The sequence below is a fragment of the Pipistrellus kuhlii genome, unplaced genomic scaffold (genome assembly GCF_014108245.1).
Source record: "Pipistrellus kuhlii isolate mPipKuh1 unplaced genomic scaffold, mPipKuh1.p scaffold_m20_p_9, whole genome shotgun sequence".
Lineage (NCBI taxonomy): Eukaryota > Metazoa > Chordata > Mammalia > Chiroptera > Vespertilionidae > Pipistrellus > Pipistrellus kuhlii.
In genome coordinates, this window is record NW_023425595.1 from 45,201,382 (window position 1) to 45,223,727 (window position 22,346).

At 38.4% G+C, this 22,346-nt stretch overlaps 1 protein-coding gene across 3 annotated transcripts in view; it reads right to left on the reverse strand.

Moving 5' to 3' along the window:
* Nucleotides 1-22,346, reverse strand: part of NOX4 (NADPH oxidase 4) — a 143,418-nt gene that overhangs the window by 111,311 nt on the left and 9,761 nt on the right. For 2 of the 3 annotated variants that reach the window (XM_036427453.2, XM_036427452.2), the window contains exons 3-6: nt 8,335-8,445; nt 6,626-6,710; nt 3,879-3,976; nt 203-230 (exon numbers count right to left, since the gene is read on the reverse strand). In XM_036427453.2, coding sequence (XP_036283346.1) covers nt 203-230; nt 3,879-3,976; nt 6,626-6,710; nt 8,335-8,445 — 322 coding nt within the window. The remainder of the gene's footprint in view (nt 1-202; nt 231-3,878; nt 3,977-6,625; nt 6,711-8,334; nt 8,446-22,346) is intronic. The other variant, XM_036427454.2, reaches the window with a different exon arrangement.

Below are 22,346 nucleotides of genomic sequence, written 5' to 3' on the forward strand. Positions count from 1 at the left end.
GCTCTTTATTTAACCCCAACTACTTGCCTTGTCCCTTTGTTGTCATTGCAACTTTATGTTTGAACTCTTCCTAATATTTGTTCTGATATGCAAACGTCTATATATTATATTTCAACATACATCTAACTGTCATACAATTTTATGATGCGTATTTTAAAAAATGTTCCTGAATTTTAAGAAAGAGCAATAAATAACAACTTACCACTTGTGAAAAGAAGTTTTCTAGGATCCTGAGGAAAAGGGGGGAAAAATATTTGAATGAAAGATAAAACATTGATAATATCACATTCTACAAGGAATTGGGCTGGGTATAAGATCCATGTATTAATTATTTAAAATACTATTCTCCCATCAAGTTTCATAATGGTTTCATGATGCTAAAGTAGATTATAACAAGTACAAATTCAACTTAGAGAAGTCTATCCATCTCTGAGTTGAGAAATGAGAGGATGAGGAATGTGAAGGCTTAAGCTTCAACTTGATAGCAAATGAAAAGCCAGGGGCTGTGGTCTGAAGTCCACTCTTTGACCAAATTGAAACTCAGTATTTTTGGCTATAATGTGGAAACATTAATACCATGATTACCAAACTACCCCTACAACGTATCAAGACAGTGGGACTCAAAAGTGATAAAACATCCAGGAAGGGTTGGTACACTGTAAATTCAGTGCAAAGACTACTAATTGAGAATTTATGTTTCAAACATCATGAAAGGTAGTGAGGATAAAAAGGTTCCCGTTTCTCAAAAATATAAAGCATTAATATTGTGTTTTATTTAAACTACTTATCTCATGGTGTGATGAATCTTAGTCAATTGCTTTTCTATCTTCTGGGAAACTTAGATTAATCCCCAGTAAATTTGTAGATTTATTTATTTTTTTCAGCCTAATGGTGCTTGATACTGCTCAACTTGTGAATTTCATCCTATGCTTCCACTGAGTCTGGGATCAGGCCAGGTATTTACAAAGTAGGAAGGCTCTGTAAGATACAATTCCAGGGGCACTGAGTACGGACCACTGGCTTAGGAATAGCTCCTGATCCAGCTTAGGTCAACTGCCTTCTACACCTGGCTAAAGAGTAACATAGAGCAACCCAATGTTTAAACAACTGCTAAAAATAGAAGATGAGTTGAATGAAGTGGGATAAACAGCTATGGGAACTCAGAAGATGGAACAATTAATATGGCCACAAAAGAAAGATGGAATGTGAGAGTAAGAGTTGGTTTCACAGATGACAAGATGAGGCAGATTCAACTAGGCCAAGAATTTGCCACCATCACAAGTTCAAGTATGTATCCCTGAAGACCTGGAGGAGGCAGAATGAAAGCAGAAAGCAAGAACAATAGGTGAAGGGCACAAACCTATTCTTTTCAGAGACAATTCATAGAAGAATATATCTGTATTTTCATGCAACATATGTGTGTGTATTTTTCATCTTTATCTAGCACACATTGCCTTTAACTACAAGGTAATAAAAAATATTTATCTTAAAAAAGAGGAAATGGAAATAAAATGGGACAATGGAAGGAAGGAACTAAAAAAAGGGGAAATATAAATTTTAAAAATTAGTTACCTTTTTTCATCCATCAGTTTGGCAAAATGTTTTTGTGGTTTTGTTTTTTTTTTAAGTGAGGTGTAGAAATAAGCATTCTGATAAACTTGGTAGAAGTAAATCAACTGGTGAAGCCTTTTTGAAAGGAAATTTGGCAATGTCCATTGAAAATTAAAAATGAGTATGCCTTTGAAACCAAATGCTACTTCTATAAAAATGCCTAGCAGTAATGTACCAAAAATAATAATAATATTAATAATAATATTAATAATAATAATTTATTGGCGAGTAAATCATAGAAAAACTAGAAATCAACCTAAACATCTGTGAATAAGGAAAAGGCTAAAAAGATATAATAGCGTGTTAATAAGAAGGGAATAAGATATATTTCTAATATAGCAAGCCACATTACATATATTTATGGAAGCAAGTAAATTACTGAGAAATCTGGATCATAAAATACCATTTAAAATATCTTAAGAGAAAACATAAAATTATTAACTGTGGCTATTTTGGGAGGGAAAGCTTTACTTTTCATGTACTTGGGAGTTTTAAAGTATTTTGCACTGAGCATATATCCCTTTTAAAATAAAAAATAAAATTAATGACTACATGTATTAAAATATTAAACAAAATTATATTACATTTTTTAAAAATATTAGCAGTATAATTATTAAAGACATATGAATTATAAAACAAAAGAGAGAAGCAAAGAAGGCAAAGTTAAAACAGGAAATTGCAGAGGACAGAGGGTTGGATGGATGTGGTGGTAAATGGGGAAGTGGTGGCTCTGATTTGAATTCATTACATGAAAGAACTTCCATTATCCTGCTATAAAGCTGGACTTTCCAGTGGTTCTTGCACACTACAATCACCCAGTGAACTCTTTAAAAATAACAATGCCTGTCTGACCAGTGTGGCTCAGGGGTTGAGTGTGGACCTATGAATCAGGAGATCAAGACACATGCCCAGGCTCAATCCCCAGTAGGGGGTGTACAGGAGGCAGCCAATCAATGATTCTCACTTATCATTGATGTTTTCTATCTCTCTCTCTCCCCCTCTCTTTTCCTCTCTGAAAATCAGTAAAAAATATATTTTGAAAAACATAACAATGCCTGACCCAAAACCAGATCAATTAAATCATACTGGTGGCTTCAAAAACACTATTATAGTCAAAGGATTTATCAAAGGCTGCTTATGATTTCGGTTTTGAGATGTTTCTGTTTGCTATTTTTTTGTTTTGTTTTGTTTTGGGAGGGAGCCAAACATATGAGCAATATTAATCTAGCTAAAATTGGTGATATGTGGAGGAGAAAAGAGAGTGAGAGGAGAATATCTCATTAAGTCACTAACAGACTTAGCAGAACAGGGAGAGTTCCGTCAAATGGAAAACGGAACAGTGGGGTTTTAATGCTGTCTTGGCATGAAGCAAGGACAGCCCGGGGACAGGATGAAAATACTGAGCCACAGAGATCTAACCAGGGCTGTGCATATGCTGCTCATCAGGCTCTGGCCTGGCTCCTCCCACACATAATTTCATTTCATGGGCAGCTGCACATGGAGAAAGGCACCCCTAAGACAGGTATTGCCTGCCACAGAATTCAGCTCAAGGTCACCTGTTTCGAGGATTAAAAAACAAAACCAATGAATGAATCATTAAAACTCAATAATGGCCGAAACCAGTTTGGCTCAGTGGATAGAGCGTCGGTCTGCGAACTGAAAGGTACCAGGCTCAATTCCGGTCAAGGACATGTACCTTGGTTGCGGGCACATCCCCGGTGGGGGGTGTGCAAGAGGCAGCTGATCGATGATTCTCTCTCATTGATGTTTCTAACTCTCTATTCCTCTCTCTTCCTCTCTGTAAAAAAGTCAATAAAATATATATTTTTTTAAAACAAAACAAAAAACTCAATAATGTCCTGATTATCCAGGACCCTCAAATGATCAACCTGTTTTTCTGCCCTGTTTCCCCCAAGCATAGTTTCTGAGTTAAGGATTGTCACCCTTGAATGGTACTGTGGACAGTCCCCACTGCATGACAGGGAATTATCATAGACAAAGGCTGTTGGGAGGCAGAAGGCAGGCTTGAGTGGCAACCATCTGAACACTGCCCATCAAAAAGAGCAGACACTCGCCCAACTCCCATTCCCAGCAGAGGAGATTGCAAAACATTAATTACCTCTATTTCCAATGGAAAAGGAATAAAACTCAAGTTGACAATTGCATTTAAGAGCACTCAAGGTAGAAATTTTTCTGTGAAAATGGCTTGCCCTCATTAGTCATCTCATGATGAGTGGAAGACAAATGAGGAGACAGACACCACCCACCTCGTCTCGGTATCTTGCTACGTTCAGTTCAAGGAAATCCTCACGGTAGTTCTCTGAGAAACTGAGGACATTCACCAGGTGGGCAGCCACGTGCACACCTACAGAATTGCACCAGGCACAAATCAGTGGGGTTAATTTTCAGGAATGTTCTATGAAGAGGATTCAGCTCTTCCCTCTAAGTAAATACAGGATCAAACTTTGACAGCTTCGTGAGCAATAAAATTTTAAATTTAAAAGGGGAGTTTTAAAGACACAAGCAATCTTAATTACAGACAGTTTCAGTATAAAAAAATCAAGTAAAGAAACTGAATTTTCAAAGGCTAAAATAAAAGAACCTTTGTAAGTCAAGATTATATATATATTTGAGGTCCAGTGCATGAAATTCATGCACGGGGGCTGGGGAATGTCCCTCAGCCCAGCCTGCACCCTCACCAATCTGGGACCCACTCTCTGAAAATCAATGAAAAAAATATCCTCAAGTGAGGATTAACAACAGCAACAAAAAGGTGATCAGAGAACTAAAGTGGATTAATTAACAAGCAATGGCAAAGTTTCAAATATATAAAACAAAGAACATTTAAGTGAGCCTCAACTTTGGCACAGGTATAAAACATTATTTAAGCAAAACTATCTCCTATGGCACATGTGTCAAACAGAAGGCCCGCGGGCCAAATCCGTCCCGCCAGGCCTTGCAATGTGGCCCACACCGCGCTGTCATCACTGCACTCCGCTGCGTTTCCATCACAATGACAATTTATGACTGTTCAGTAAACCATTCGGCCCGCGATTTAGGCTGGATTTTAGATTTTGGCCCCTTCTCTGATTGAGTTCGACACCCCTATCCTATGGCTTCAGCACTTCAGAAATTAATAGTAAAAAAATTACCTTAATTTAAAATTAAAGATTTATATGTTAACTACATACTTAATGGTCAAAAGCATAAAGGCTTCCTTTGAGGAATAGCCATTCTTTCTGAATTCTCCTAAATATAAGGTCTAGGTGGTATCTGTATGAGATACATTCTCCTTCTTTATAAGGCCTTTTAGGTCAAAAGAATTAAAAGCTTCTAGTTTTAGTCATCAGGGAGAAAGCTATGCCAGGCACTTTGTATAGCAATCTTACCTAATAATAGACAAACATGTAAATTGACTGTACCTCCACTACACCACCAGCCAATCAGGAGTGATATGTAAATTAACCCAACAAAGATGGTGGTTAATTTGCATACACAGGCGCCGAGTGATGGGGGCATTCTGTCCCACCCTGGTCTCTTAGGGCCTCTGGGCAGCATAGGAAGGCAGGGCCAGAGTGAAAAGAGGTGGCTCTGGGGTCTGAGTGGAAAGGGGCTGGGCTGGAGTGGAAAGATGGTGCCAGTAGCCAGGGAAAGGAAAGCCCATTCTAACATGAATTTTCATGCATCAGACTTCTAATTTTAACAATAAAACAGTGAGGTAAGTAGAATCATCCCTGTCTTACAGATAAGAAAACTAAGATTAGAACAATAATTTAGCTAAGTCAGACCACTAGTCAGGGGCAGAATGCAGACCCCCTTGGAAACATGCTCATTCATGGCAATACTCTACACCACCTCAGTAGTGGTTATTCTGCAACTGAACCAAAATATTTGAATGCAAGTATGGTTGAGAACAAATGAAGCTATGAATGTGCCAGTGTTTCATGATCCCCTTCCCTAGCTCTAATCCATCCCTAACCCTTATCACACCCGTGGCCCCCATCTCTTCCTGATGTGTACTCCATCCCTAGACTTGGCTGTATCGGAGTTCTAATCCCATCCCGGAGCCTCTCCCCATCTCTCACCTCCAAAGGAGGCAACTACCAATGGGAAGATAGATGTTTAGGAATGAGAAAGTGAAGAAATGCTTGGTAATTATTAAAAAGCTTAAAGTCTATCTTGGTAATAGCTGTATCCAAACACTCCTGGTTCAAAATTGCCTTACAAAACTATTCAGACCAAAGGTTCCTAGCACCAAAATAGATCTATTCTACAAATAACAACCATATAAAAATGTCAGGGGCTATGCCACTGAGATAATTACCCCTCAGACTGTAAACTATCATAACAAATTCTACCCTAAGAACTTCATACGCATGTTCTCTGAGCAGAAGGGCAGCTGGGGATAAACTCTACATAATCCATCTCCAGAGTCTATGCACTTAATCATATATTTATTACTTTCTGCTCCAAAGTATTTTAAAGTATTATATAAATACTTAGGATAAATGTTTATTTTAAAACGATTCTTTAAAAAAAAGTTTCTCACTTTATATTTCAACTTAGAATTGAGCAGGATCAATTTCCACAAATTTCTGAAATATGCTCTTCTAAGTAAGTGTCATTTTCAAAGAAATATTTATCAAATAAAATTTTGGGTGGTATCATACTCAATGAATTTACATTTTTCAATCCAATTTTGCTGCAGTTACATTCCTATTATATTAGCTGTAGAGCTTAAAAACTTTTAGTTTGCTTCTTTTCATCTTTTTTAAATTAAATTATTTACCTCTAGGAAACAATCGTTACCAGCTTGGAGGTCAAACTTAGCATAAGACACACATTTTTTGTAGCACCAATAGACAACCCTCTTTAAAAACATGGAAGAGAAAATTAAGCTTAAGTATTAAGAAAATCACGGGTTTGTGACAGTAAATAATTTATAGAATAATTAAAAATACCATTTATAAAATATGATTATAACATAATAGTTAACAGTTTTTGGTTTCCTCACCTGAGAAAATACAGATAGTAACACCACAGATGATATGGAATGTTCTGCTTTTATCCAACAACCTTCTGGTTCTCCTGCTTGGCACCTAAATGACAACCATTTACTATTGTAAAAATGATGCAGTAAATAATGTATGTGTGCAAAGCTTTTCACTACAGCATTTTTATAATATCAGTGTTTTAGAAACATGACAGACGCTATCAAGTTAAAAACCAGTGAGACAAATTATGATATATCTAATCAAAGGAACAGTCAAACCATTAAACAGAATGTGAGCAGACTTATTATTGATATTGAGAAATGTGTAAGATTTATTGTTAGGTAAGAGTTATAAAACATAAAATCCTATATTGTTTAAAATTAGTAGCATTCTATGTTAACTTATCCGTAGGTATTTACCCCAAATTGTAATCAGCGGTTGTCCTGAAGGAGAAATGCTAGGGGAAACCTTCACTGATTACTTCAGATATTTCTGGAATTTTTGGATTTCACTCTATATATATGATTTCCTTTTGCAGTAAAAATAAAGAAAGGTTATATTTTAAAAGAAATAAATTTCATTTAAATGCCTGTTTGATCTTAAGAAAAATAAAATGTCAACCATCTTTGAATAACTATGTTTCACACTCAGGGACAATTCTTTAAGACATTAAATATGAGAGACCTAGACGGGCACTTGTAATCTCCTGCCATTTGTTTCCTTTTTCTTCATGCCGAGCCAAAAGCCAGCCGCAGAGATCACAACCCACATTTTACAGTGGTAGGCAACCAAGAGTTATTTCCACAAATTGCCACATTAAAAGTAGAGTTTCCAAATGTAATCACATGGAAAGGTTGAGCAGTATTACTGTAGTAAATCCAGTCATATAAAGTTCACAGGACAGCAAAGTGACCTCACATTTACAACTCTTTTTCAAATATCAGTATCTATGCAGTAGTGTCTTACCATCTTAGAGAAGAAAGGAATGACCACAATACAGCATACACCACACACACACACACACACACACACACACACACACATACACACACATACACATACACACACACACACACGGATAATTGACAAAAAGAATTTCAAAGTGCTTGTCTGTTTTCTTAAATCCTTCATTTTACACTAAATATCCACACATGACACCACTATTTAATCAAGACATTTTCTAAGCCTATTATGTTGCTCAAAAGAGGTATGTATTTTAAGAGATAAATTGCCATCAACACTAATACTCATTCTGTGCATTGCTCAAAAGCCACAGAGCTGGTGTGTGCTCTCAGGGACTGAACTAAATGAAAAACAGGATCGCGATGAGGCAGAGTACTATGGAAAGAGCTCAGAACGAGGACTGATCTTAGCTCTGCCTTTCATTGGTCTCATGATCTTCCAGTGACTTAAACCCTGTATTCCTCAGCTTCTGCATCTGCAATGTCTGATTACAGAATCACCGTGAGACTTCACAGTTAAATATGAGAAATGCTTAGCATAGCACTCAATGCCACTATTAGTAATTTGTTCGATAACCCTCTGCCTTTAGTGCTATTTTCTGGAATAGTTCACTAATCATCTTGGCAGGTGACATGGTCTTCCCTGTCATGTCTGAAGCAATGGCTCTAGCAGAAAATCAGACAGGGAGAACTAAGCAGGACTAACCTGCTGCTGTTGCACTGGATTTGTATGCTGCGACCTGTGACTAGAATTTTATGTTTCTTACCTTCTGGGATCCTCGAAGGTAAGCCAGGAGTGTCCGGCACATGGGTAACAGGATGAGGCTGCAGTTGAGGTTAAGAACAGATGCGGAAGCTCTGCTTAGACACAATCCTAGCTGAACAAATAAAGCCAGGGTCAAAACACAGCCAAAGGCACGGGTACACTGCAAACATGCTACAGACCTCACCCTGCTCCCTTTAAGGATTGTGGTAAATGCCCAGAGTGTTGAATAACTTCCCACTTTCCCCTCACCAAAACCCAAGAGAAACTGGTTTATTTCTGCTCCAGCACTGCCATAAAAGCTAGACCTCTCATTTCTACTACTGTTATTCTGGCCGAGTACATTTTTCCAGCACGAAGTCCATTTCTTGTTCTGCCCCTCCATGCTGTTCATGCTGTTCAAGAGTCCTAGAGAGCCGAAACTGGTTTGGCTCAGTGGTTAGTGCGTCGGTCTGCGGAATGAAAGGTCCCGGGTTTGATTCCGGTCAAGGGCACGTACCTTGGTTGTGGGCACATCCCCAGTAGGGGGTGTGCAAGAGGCAGCTGGTCTATGTATCTCTCTTATCGACATTTCTAACTCTCTATCCCTCTCAATTCCTCTCTGTGTAAAATCAATAAAATATATATTTTTTTTAAAAAAAGAGTCCTAGAGAGCCTCCATATATTCTTCACTTCCACACTACTGCAGTGTTGAATCCTCTGTTGGTCGATTAGATACCAAGAACTTCAAACCGAGCTTTGTGTTTATGTTTTCTCTATATATTTAAGGTTTGTTTGTTTGTTTTTTCTACTTGCAGTTGACATTCTCTCTCTAGAACATTCTGAGCCCCCTTCCACACCACCACCTGCCTGTAAGCTCTTCACCTTACTAACTACTCATCTTTCAGGTTTCATCGTCAGCACAAAGCTAGAGTTTGACCCTGACCCAAAATTAGGAGAGGTCCCAGATCAGCTGTGTCTCATGCAAAGCTAATCAAAACTACATTGCACAACACACTTTAAAAAAAAAAAAATCTGTCCCCCCTTCAGTATTGATGCAATGCTTTTTGGCAACTAATTTTAATCCAATTCTTGCTAGATTGTCATTTGCTATTGTCTGGTACTACTAATCCAATGAATAGTTTATCATATGAAAACAAGAGATAAGGTCATATCTGTACACTTTTCCAGAAATAAACATAACATTATTATTTTAAGGATATTGGCTAAGAAATAAGTGCAACTCAGATGCTTTTCTTATCTTAATCTTAAAATGGTTTGTGCCCTGAGATTTCCAACTTAACTCTTGGTGAAATAGCAAGTCTATTACACATTCTTTATTGTCAGTATATGAAATATTATTCCTGAAGGGGAAACCAGGTAATAAGTAGTGTCAGAAAACCAATAATTTTCATTGACTTATATAAAAAATTTAATATTTCCAGTTAGGCTATTTCTACATCATAAGTCAGAACACCTTAGGGAGACTGTTCATTATATGTACCAGTAACTGGACAAATAGAATAATCCTCTACAGACTATCTTTAAAAATGTTAAGTATAATTTTCTCACCTTGATCAGAAATATAATTATTCTTTGAAAATGATGGGTTTTTGTTATTTAGGCCTCCAGAGAAAAAGAATAATTTTTATATCTTTTGACCTGGCTTCTGTACATAAAAAAATTTTTTTAACTCAAGGAATTTTAGATAATATTTTTCTGGCAATATTAATGTATCAGGACAATAATTCACTTAAAATGCATCAGCTTAAAGTCTACCATATTAAATTTAGGACTTAAGAGATACAAATAAGTTATACAAATTTCCTTGTGGTTCAATACATTAAAGAAAATTCTTATACTTCATTTTCTAACTATTTTTGTGTCTCTGGAGTGTTTTATTATGTTGTTTACATTAAATCACTCAGCAATTTAATTCAAAGTGGCTCTAAGTGTTCCCTTGGGACAGATGCAGTTTATTTTGGCATTCCACTTCTTCCTTTAGATGCTGCAAGATCTAACCAGAAATTTTACCAAGGACTCATTTCCTCATCTATGTTTGTTCTTGAATGTGCTTAGCTCTTTCAACTAAGATGAAAACATTTTGTTAGGTTATCAGAGTACAAATTCCCTCATTCAGAAGCTGTGGCGAGAGTGAGGAAAATGGAGACAGATCAAAGCAAAGTGGCACAATCATCAGCTTACTACCTGGGTAACATTCTACAAACCAGGGCATCTGCTTTGTTTATTATTCATCCATGACTTCCTTAAGAATAAACTGCCTCAAATGGCTTCTGAAAAGAACTGACTGCCTAAGTTATGTGCCCTTCCCACTCCCTGGGAATAACTTGCTTCACCATTCCTTGGGACCTTAACCAGCTACCTAGTCTAGTTTTCAAATTTCATTCAGGTTAGTTGTCACTAGATGGCAGTGTTACTTTCTCATTTAAAATCCTACCTGTCAAGGCTCTCTAAAATATAATGGAGAAAACCATATGTAATTTTTAAAACTAAAATTATAATTTAGATAGATATTAATAAAACATAGCTTAGTTCTTGCTATATAGACGAAATGTTTGTGCCCCAAAATTCACATGTGGAAACCTAATGCGAGGGCATGTGGAGGTAGAGCCTTAGGGAGGTAGTTAGGGTTAGATAAGATCTTGAAGGGAGAACCCATGTTATGATCAGTTCTCTTAAAGAGGAGGAAGAGACAAGAGCTCACCTCCCTCTTCTCCATGGGAAGACACATCAAGAAGATGGCTGACTGCAAACCAAGAAAAGATCCCTCACCCAACAGTGAGTCTGCTGTTACTTTGATCTTGAATTCCCCAGCCTCCAGAACCGTAAAAATGAATGTTTGTTGTGTGAGCTACTCAGTGTATGGTATTTGGTTATAGCAGCCCAAACTAAGACAGTCCTATTAAAAAAAATTATAAGACACTATGCCATTTGAAGGAAGTGATGAATATAACACCTGGGTATATCAAGTGGCTGGTTATTTTCCTAAAAATCTCAAACTCATGGTTTCTTACCTTAAATTTTCTACTTAATAACTATGAGTCTTGATCTGGTTAACTACCCTCGTCTGCAAAGTTGACAAAGATAAAATGCCTTTATCTGTAAAGTTAATATAATGTAATATACTTAGCTCTTAGGACTTTTGTGGGGGGGGAAAAAGTCTTTAAAAATGCAAGCACTATATAAGATGAATTTATCGCCTTAGGATCACCATATCCCGTTCTTTCTCCAAATGTTCTCTTCAGGACTTTATAGAAAGTGTTCCGCTTACATTACTCACTCAACACGTTCAGTGTGATTTGCACATATGGCAAGGCACCAGGGGTTCAACAGTGAACGAAGAACAGAACATGCCTTTGGATGCTTATATTTTAGCAGGAAAAGCAGATATTGAATCAAATAGTTACATAATCAAATGTAAATTGCAACAGTGGTCAATAATGTGAATGAGAAATGCAGAGTATGAGCATGTGTGACAGGACATGAGATCTCAGTAGGAAGGTTAGAAACACTTCCTTGCTTAAGTTAAAAATGAACCAAGGCCTGGAGGATGACAGCAGGCATCATCTAGGAATAAGAAGGCCATCCATGCAGAAAAAACAACAGCATGACAACTGATATGTGGCAAATGGGAGCACAGTGTGCACTTGAGAAATTACTAGAAGGCCGACATGGTTGAACTGGAAACGGCGGGTGATGTAACATAAAACTGGAGTAGTGAGTAGCGGTAGACCTTGCTGGACTTTGTGGGCCATGTTAAGAATGGGTAGCTTTAGCTGAGACCAGTTTGGCTCGGTGGATAGAGTATCGGCCTGCAGACTGAAAGGTCCCGGGTTCGATTCCGGTCAAGGGCGTGTACCTTGGTTGTGGGCACATCCCCAGTAGGAGGTGTGCAAGAGGCAGCTGATCGATGTCTCTCGCTCATTGATGTTTCTAACTCTCTCTCTCTCTTCCTCTCTGTAAAAAAACAATAAAATATATTTTAAAAAAAGAAAAAAAAAAAGAATGGGTAGCTTTATCTTAATGATACGATGATACACAGAGTGACTGTGCCTAAAGCAAGGAGGCGGTATGAAGAGACCAGTGTTTGGTAATGATTACTCTGAATGAAGTGTGGAAAACCAATTGGAATTAAGTAATTTTGGCAATTATAGTACCTTGTGTAATCACCACAAAACTCCTTGTTTGAGATAAGGACTACATTTTATGGCAATTATATCTAAGTCTGATATTTTTAAAAAAAGGAGGAGGTCAGTTTTGACTAAATATTTTACTAAATTTATTTTTGCTAATTCACTAAAATATATTTACAAAGTTGGAGAAACACACACACACACACACACACACACACACACAGAACAGCCTAACCCACATCCCACTATCCACCCAGTGTCTACCCCCAACCCTGACTGAAGGTTGCATTTTCCCAGAGACAACAACTTATCCCACCGTCAAGTCAAGTCTTCTATTGTGTTTTCCTACACTTAGACGAAATATGTCCCTGTAACTTCCACTCACTAGGTGACTCTAGATATTCCCAAGACAGACCTTCAAACATTGAAGAGAAAACTGAAATGATCTCCTAGCCCAATTTTGTTTTCTTTATGCTAAACAAATTGGGTGCTTATAAGGTTCTTGATACAATTTTAAGACTCCCTGATCATCTCAGTGTCTTTTCCCAAGACACCACATGCTCTACACAGACTAAGTGGACACAGCAGCACTGAAGATCATCATTTCCCTCACTAAGGACATGGTCTGATTATTCAGTCTGGGGTAACTATATCACATAGTGGATCATCTTGAGTTTGCAACATATAGATTTTCTCGCATGAAGTATCACGAAGCAATGACCCCCGCTATCCTATAGGGAAAAAATGGAGGTGTGAGAGAGCACACATAAATACAAGAACTTATTAGCTTTAGCCCATTTTATTATAATAGAGGCCTGGTGCACGAAATTCATGCAGGGAGGGGGTAATCCCTTCAGCCCAGTCTGCACCCTCTCCAATTCGGGACCACTTGGGAGATGCCTGACTGCCGATTGAGGCCCAATCCTGGGGATCCAGTCAGACATCCCTCTCACAATCCTGGATCGCTGCCTCTTAATCACTCACCTGCCTACCTGCCTGGTCGCCCCTAACTGCCCCCCTTGCCAGCCTGATAGCACCTCACTGCCTCTGCATGCCAGCCTGATCACCCCTCATAGTCCCCCCTGCCAGTCTGGTCACTCCTAACTGTCCCCTCCCTGCTGGCCTGGTCGCTCATAACTGGCCCTCCCCTGCCAGCCTGGTTGCCTCTTACTGCCTACCCCTACCAGCCCAGTCACTCCCAACTGCCCCTCTCCCCCCGCTGGTCTGGCAGTCCCTCACAGTTACTCCTGCCAGCCTGGTCGCCCCATGCAGCCTGTTTGTTCAGTTGTTTGGCAGTCCCACACTAACCCCCCTGCCTCTTCCCTCCCTGGGCTGCCAGCACTGGCTTCCCTCTGGCACCCAGGACCCAGGCTTCCCTCCTCCAGCTACCAGCAGGCACCTAGGACTCAGATTTCACTCTGGCCCTGGCTTCATCCAGGAAGGACAACTGGAATGATGTCCAGTCAAATTAACATATTACCCTTTTATTATTACAGACTAGAGGCCCGGTCCACAACTTTTGTGCACTGCGGTGGGGAGGTCCCTCAGTCTGGCCTGCGCCCTCTCGCAGTCCAGGAGTCCTCAGGGGATGTCTGACTGCTGGTTTAGGCCCATGTCAGCATTCGGACATCATAGTGCTGCCAGATATGGGAGAGGCTCCCACCGCCACTGCTGCACTTGCCAGTTGTGAGTCTGGCTTCTGGCTGAGCAGTGCTCCCCCTGTGGAAGTGCCCTGACCACCAGGGAGCAGCTCCTGCATTAAGTGTCTGTCCCCTAGTGGTAATTGCACATTATAGTGACTGGTCTGACTGGTAGTTCTGCCATTTGGTTGATTTGCATAGTATTATCCTTTTATTATATACAATTTGTTATGAATCCTATATTCTGATGTTTTTTTCCTTATTAATTTGCCTTAGCTGAAAGTTTTACAATCACAATTTCTATATTCTCATCCAAGTTCTTGACAAAGCTATTAAAATGAAACAAAATCCTATTGAGATAGTTTACTCTAGAGAGAGTTGCAAAGTACCTTTTATGGTAAATTAACTTTTAAGTAAACATTTTTCTTTCAACTGGGCATTTTCTCAACAATTGGGGAAAATATAATAAGACATTCTACATGCAAATAGCTATACATAACTATCGATATTATTTAAAGGGATTTGAAAAGGCCAGAGGAGTATTAATAGTAAACTTTAATAATTAGTCATTTTTCTAGCTATCTCTTGGTACATCAACAATTAATCATTTCCAGGGGAAAAATAAGGATAAAATGTACCATAGAGTTTTGTTTATAAAATATTTTTTATATTCTGATTTGGTATTTCATGTTTGTCTAAAATTATGTAAATTTGTACTCATTAAGGTCAATATTTTAGACTCTTTTTTTCCCCCAAGAAAATTTCTTTATTCAATCCAAATAAAGCCTACACAATACCTAATACTTCCCTATTTTAGGTGGCTCTTTCATGAGGACTTACAAGTCACCAGTCCAACTTTTCTTTTTGCTTCCACTTACATCCCTAGTTTATAAAGAAGCAAGGACTGGAACCCAGGCCTCTGTGCATGCTCTCCATCATTTCCCTAAGAACACTTCACTTCCCCGAACAGAGATGTGAATGCAGACACCTTGTTTGGAGTTCTTTCCAAACCACAACACTTTCTTACTCATTCAGTTGCTTACACTGTTACCCAACAAGCACCTTTCCCTATCGTTTTAGGCAAATCTTTACCCAAGATTTTCCTAATCTAACTGTACACTGAAATCACTTGATGCACTGTGGAAAGATAAACATACCTCTGCTGTACTTCCTGAAATTCTGATTCCTGAGATCTGGAGCAGGGCCCTCCAGAGGTACAACCAAACTTAGCAATCACTGTTTATGTTTTGACATCAGACAAATTTGAGTTTGACTCACCTTTACTAGCCATACAGTAGCCTTAGGTGATTTTCTTGCCATTTTTTCCCCTCATCTATAAAAAAAATGATACTGCATCCACACTAAATTGTTTTTATATTAAACTAGAAGCCTGGTGCACAAAATTCATGCACAGGTAGGGTCCTTAGACCTGGCTGGCAATAAAGCTGATTTGTGGGGTGACTGGGGGGACGACTGGGGGGCCCCCCTCTGGTACCGGCCTTGGCTGGCCTGGTACCACCCACTCACTGGCCCCACCCCCTGCTGCTGCTGCTGCCACCAGTTGTCTCCCTCTGCAGGGCAATCAGGGCCCCCTGCTGGCACCTGCTTTGGCTGGCCCGTTGGTTAGGGCCTGCAGGCTGTGCAGAGCTCCTGCACCTCCTGTACAGATCATAGCTACCAGTCACTCCACTATTTGACCAATTTGCATATTAGGCTTTTATTATAGGATGAGCTTATATGGTATAGTGCATGCCTGGCATATAGTAACAAATCAACTGGTGTTATCATCACTCTAGTCCCTGGTCACCCACAAACCAGACCTAGTTCCAGAACTTAATTGCTCTTCTGGCATGGCTTTTTGCACATCACTCTTTCCAGTACTGTTTCCATCCTCTGTTCTACAGGGTGATGCTATAGGTGTAGCTATGGAAGCTGAGCTTTATTCCACTCAACTGTATATAAAGAATTCAAAGAAAGTTCTAGTAGCTGGTAGGTATTCAAAAACATATGCTAGGCGAATGTATGAATGAGCCTATAAAATGACCCTTCAATGCACTCATTTTGAAAACTAAGGGGGGAAAAAAGAATCAGAACTAAAAGTGATGACTATCTAGAGATCTATCTAGCTCATATCTAGGATCAGAACTTAAGACCTGCTCTCCCCATCATACCATACTGCCCAGGATAGCAACTCAGCCTCCACTTCCCTACCTCCCACCATTCTGGAGAATGGGATTTACTCTGTGAAACTGAGCAACACCCATTTGAATAATTTAGATTATAATGGATATCCCATGAGAACAAGATTTTGAGAATTTTTTTAAAATGACATTTCAATAAAGGCCTATTTCAAAAGTGGATAACCTAGCTATTTTGATAAGATTTCAAGTAAAACCAGTAACAAATAACATTTTAATGAGCAACCAGAAAGCAGTTAATAATAACTGGAATAATTATTTCTTTTCTTTTTAAATCCCAAAATAAACTACCAATTCAGCTCTTGGGGTATATCCAAAGTTCATGAATGTCCCTACACGACATAATAAACTGTAATTCATTCCAAATGGCTGAATGGATCCTTAGGTACAGACAATTTACCTAAAGCTTATGATGCACAAAAACAGTAGACCCCTGTTATCCACAGGAGATACATTCCAAGACCCTCTGTGAATGCCTAAGCCTTCAGACAGTACCAAACCATATGTATACCATGTTTTTCTCCATAGAGTTGGCCCTTTGTACCTCTGGATTTTGCACCCACAGACATGATGGGCTAACCAAGGAACTTGAGCATCTGCAGATTTTGGTATCCTCAATGGTCCTGAACTAAACTCTCGCTGATCACAAGTGTGTACACACCAGTGATAAAGTTTAACTCATGAAGTAGATATAGTAAGAGCTTAACAACAATAACTAATAATAAAACAGAATAACTGTAACAATATACTGTGATAAAAATTATATGAATGGAGCACTGTTAACTAAAATAGGGTTGTATAATGACATGCACAGCAATAACACAACAGTCGATCTGATAACATAGACTAGAGAGCTACTAAGTGCCTGACAGGCAGGGAGCATATACTATGTGCATTCTCTGGACAAAGGGATGATTCACATACCAAAGCAAGACACAGCAGAACAGAGATTTTATCATGCTTCTCAGGAAGATGCACCATTTAAGCCTTATGAATGTTTACTTCTGGAATTCTCCATTTGATAGTTTTAGACCTCAGTTGACCATGGTTAACTGAAATTGTGGAAAGCAAAACTACAAATAAGGAGGGGTAGGAGAACTGAATTTAAGCCTTAGACTCTTCTGACAAACTCTTCAGTTTAATTGGTCAACATGCAGTGGCTCACACTAGTTCCACTCATGATAAAACAATACAGTTAATCAAGTATAAGATGACATCTTCTTATATAATAAAACCCTAATATGCAAATCAACTGAACAGCAGAATGACTGGTTGCTATGACAGGCACCGACCACCAGGGGGCAGGAGCTTAATGCAGGAGCTATCCCCTGGTGGTCAGTGCACTCCCACAGGCAGAAGCCTGGCTCACAGCTGGCGAACACAGCAGGGGTTGCAGGAGCCTCACCCACCTCCCCTGCAAGCAGGCGATAAGGATCAAGGGGTCCCAGGTTGCTACAGCCCAGGTCTGCAAGAGGGATATCTGAGCGCTGGCTTAAGCCAGCAGGTGAACATCCCCTGAGGGGTCCCAGACCACAAGAGGGAACAGGCCAGGCTGAGGGACCCCCAACCCACCCAGAGTGCACAAAATTTTGTGCACCGGGAATCTAGTATTAGTATTATAGAGGAATTGTCAGTCAAGTTAATTTTTTTTCTTAACAATAACTAACATTGAATAAAGCCAAAGTATCACACCATGGCCTTTCTTTTAAAATAATGTTCAGATCTACTTATTAAAATATTCATGTAAATTTCTACAAGAATATTCACTACAGTATGATCTATAATACAAAACCAAAAAGAACAGTACTAAAATGGCCAACAGTAGAAAGACGTGAAACAAATTATGGTACATATTATGGGCTACTATGTAGCTATTAAAAATAAGTTAAGTTTGTATAAGAAAAAATAATAATAATATATGTGAGATATTACTGAATTAACAATATGCATGTATATGTATCTACCATAGATATAGATGTAGACAATGACATAAATTATATGGATACAAATCTTTACTTCTTAGAAGTAAAGGAAATTTTCTAACTTTTTCTACTATATCATCAGTATTCAGTATTCAAAAGCATCTTTTTTAAAAGTGTAATATATTTTATCAATTAAGCATAAAGAATTGGACAAATAATAAAGATACACAATAAATAAAATCAATGAGTTAGTATACTTTGAAATCATCATAATAAAAATAATGGCCATATTACCCAAAGCAGAAGTTTTTTAAAAGGCCAAGAAATTTGGAGCTAAAATTTAAAAACCAATGCAAAATGAAAAGCAATTAAATGTGAGCTGAAATATTCTTGAAATTATAATTAGGGGAAAAAACATCATAGTGTCATTGGTAAAATATCTTTTGAATTTTCCAAAATTAGATATAAATTTAGTTACTGGAAACCTTTAGTGATTAGCAAACATTAACAAATAGATTTCAATATAAAAATCAGTCTTGCCTAAACCGGTTTGGCTCATGGATAGAGCGTTGGTCTGCGGACTGAAAGATCCCAGGTTCGATTCCGGTCAAGGGCATGTACATTGGTTGCGGGCACATCTCCAGTGGGGGTGTGCAGGAGGCAGCTGGTTGATGTTTCTCTCTCATTGACATTTCTAACTCTCTATCCCTCTCCCTTCCTCTCTGTAAAAAAATCAATAAAATATATATTTTTTTAAAAATTAGTCTTAACTTCAACAATGTTCCCTGAAAGAAATGAGTCTTGCATCATCATAAATTTGTTTACTATAACTTTATATTAGAAAGAAGGAAACTATTGATGACAGCCATTTTTACAGGTGTGAGGTGATATCTCATTGTTGCTTTAATTTTCATTTCTCTGGTGATTATTGATAGTGAGCATCTGTTCATATGTCCATTGTTCAACTGTATGTTTTCTTCGGAAAAGAGTCTATTCAGGTACTTTGCCCAATTTGTTTTTTTAATACATTTTTTTATTAATTTCTGAGAGGAAGGGATGAGAGATAGAAACATCACTGATGAGAGAGAATCACTGATCATCTGCCTCTTGCATGCTCCCTACTGGGGATCGAACATGCAACCTGGGCATGTGCCCTTGATGGGAATTGCACCTGGGACCCTTCAGTCCAGAGGCTGACATTCTATCCACTGAGTCAAACCAGCTTGGGCCCTGTGGCCATTTTTAAATTGGATTGTTTGGTACTGAACTGTATGAGTTATTTATTAACCCTGTAGCATCTATCAAAATGGCTATCATCAATAAATCCACAAATAACAAACATTGAGGAGGATGTAGAGTATAGGAAACCCTCGTATACTGCTGGTGCAGCCACTATGGAAAACAGTATAGAGGTTACTCAAAAAATTAAAAATAGAACTGCCTTAAGACCCAGTTATTCGAGTTTGGGTAAATATCCCCAAAAAATCCAAAAACTAATTCAAAAGAATATATGCACCCCTTTGCTTATTTCAGAGATTCACAATAGCCAAGATATAGAAGTTACCCGAAAGTCTATCAGTTGACAAGTGGATAAAAAAGTGGTGCTACATATGTGCAATTGAATATTACTTGGCCATAAATAAAAATGAAATAAATATGAATGGACCTAGAGATGATATTATGCTAAGTGAATTAAATCAATCAAAGAAAGAAAAATACAATATGATTTCAATTATAATGTGGAACTTAAAGGACAAAATAAACGAACAAACAAAACTGAAACAGACTCATAAACATAGAGTATTTAAACATATGTCCTCAGACTCATAGACTAAACCATCACAGACTGATGGTTGCCAGAGGAGAGAGGAGTTGGGGGAATAGGTGAAAAAGATGAAGGGATTAAAAATTACAAATTGGTAGTTACGAAATATAGTCAATCCTATATAATAAAAGGGTAATATGCAAATTAACCCTAACAGTAGAATGACTGGGAATGACCAGTTGCTATGAGGTGCACTGACCAGAGGGCAGATGCTCAATGCAGGAGCTGCCCCCTGGTGGTCAGTGCGCTCCCACAGGGGAGCTCCACTCAGCTCAGCCACAAGTTGGGCTGACAGCTGCAAATGCAGCAGAGGTGACAGGAGGCTCTCTGGCCTCCCCAGCAGCACTAAGGATATGTGACTGCAGGATATGTGACTGCAGGCTCCCAGGCTACCAGAAGGATGTCTGACTGCCAGTTAAGGCCCGATCCTCTGGGGAGCAGGCCTAAGCTGGCAGGTGGACATCCCCCAAGGGGTCCTGGACTATGAAAGGGTGCAGGCTGGGCTGAGGGACCCCCACACTCTAGTGTAGGGGTGTCGAACTCAATCAGAGAAGGGGCCAAAATCTAAAATCCAGCCTAAATCTCGGGCCGCATGGTTTACTGAACAGTCATAAACTGTCATTGTGATGGAAACGCAGCGGAGTGCAGTGATGACAGCGCGGTGCGGGCCACATTGCAAGGCCTGGCGGGACGGATTTGGCCCGCAGGCCTTGTGTTTGACACACGTGCTCTAGTGCATAAATTTTCATGCACCGGGCCTCTAGTAATATTATAATATTGCTGTACACCTGAAACTAATACAAAATAAGGATGTATGTATACTATAATTGAAAAATAATTTTTTTTTACTAGGAATGAGCCTGGCCAGTATTGCTCAGGGGTTAAGGGTAGACCTATAAACGAGGTCTCAGTTTGATTCCCAGTCAGGGTACCTGCCTAGGTTGTGGGCTCAATCCCCACTGTGGGGCATGCAGAAGGCAGCCAATCAATGATTCTCTTTCATCATTGATGTTTCTCTCTCTCCCTCCCTCTCCTTTCCTTTCTTAAAATAATAAAAATATATTTAAAATAAATGAACGAATAAAATAAAAAGAAAAGTAACACTTTTCTAGGTGCTCATACTCATTTCTTTTTCCTCATCCTACTTAATCCTCTCCTTTAAAAAAAAATCCTACCAGAGAGAAATTAGGCGAAACTATGCAAAATGGCCATTTTTGTAAATAAATAAAAATGTTTCAATATTTTAATTTTCACGTAGTTCAATTTAATAATATAATTCTCAATTTAAAATTGAGAAAACTAAGGCTTTGAAGATTTCAATAGCTACTTAAAGGCATAGTTGCTAAGAGTTAAGGTCGATATTTCAACTTAAGTCAATTTGTGTACAAAATCCAGGTTCTTTTCACGATGTTATAATGTTGCCATTGAATTTTCACAGGTATTACTATATTTGAAATTTAAGCTAATAGTTGCTTCATGCTTATGAAAAAGCAATAGTAGACACTGGGTTTTAACTAGAAATAGAATGAATGTTATTCAAAACTTTTAGCAATTTAAATTTTATATATCTGTAATCTGTGGGTTAAAAATATTCATTTTTTCTTTAAGCATGACACACTGAAGCTTTAAAACTAGTACAATCTAAGACATGTTTTCTTCAGGCAAACCAAAACTAAGGAAGTCTTGTAGACCCATTATGATCCAGGAAACTAAACACTTCCAAGATTTTCATTTGAGTCATTCTCAAATGCTATTCTAAATTTTTTAAAATGTACAAGATCAAAATAGTTGAAAAGTTCAATGATGGGTTCCACAAAGGGCAAGCCAAAGCCCAACCCCCAGAAAAATTCCATGTAGGTAACAAATGTCATTCCAACAATGCCAAACAGCAAATGCCATTTGTCAAGTAGAACTTTTACATTGAATTTCTACATTCCTGTGGTTTTAATATGAGTCATTGTGTTCCAATGGAAATCCATTAATATAGACCACTGATGATATTTGCTTGGTATAAATATTTCCATTTAGATATTCTGAGCTATGAAAAAGGGAAAAAAAAGAAAGAAAAATGTATCTTCACCTTTGTCGGCTTTATAAATGTGCTTTGGGGCCCACGCTTTTCAAACCAAGAGAATGAACAAAGCTCAAAGAAACCCACAGTAACTTATCTGAAGTAACTTGGCCAAGGAAATCCAGTGGAAGGTAAAAAGCACTCATCATCCTATCTCATCTGTATTCTCAATAGGTGGTTCTTATTCTCTTGCTCCACAACAGTCTCCTTTTTTGTGAAACCTTGGA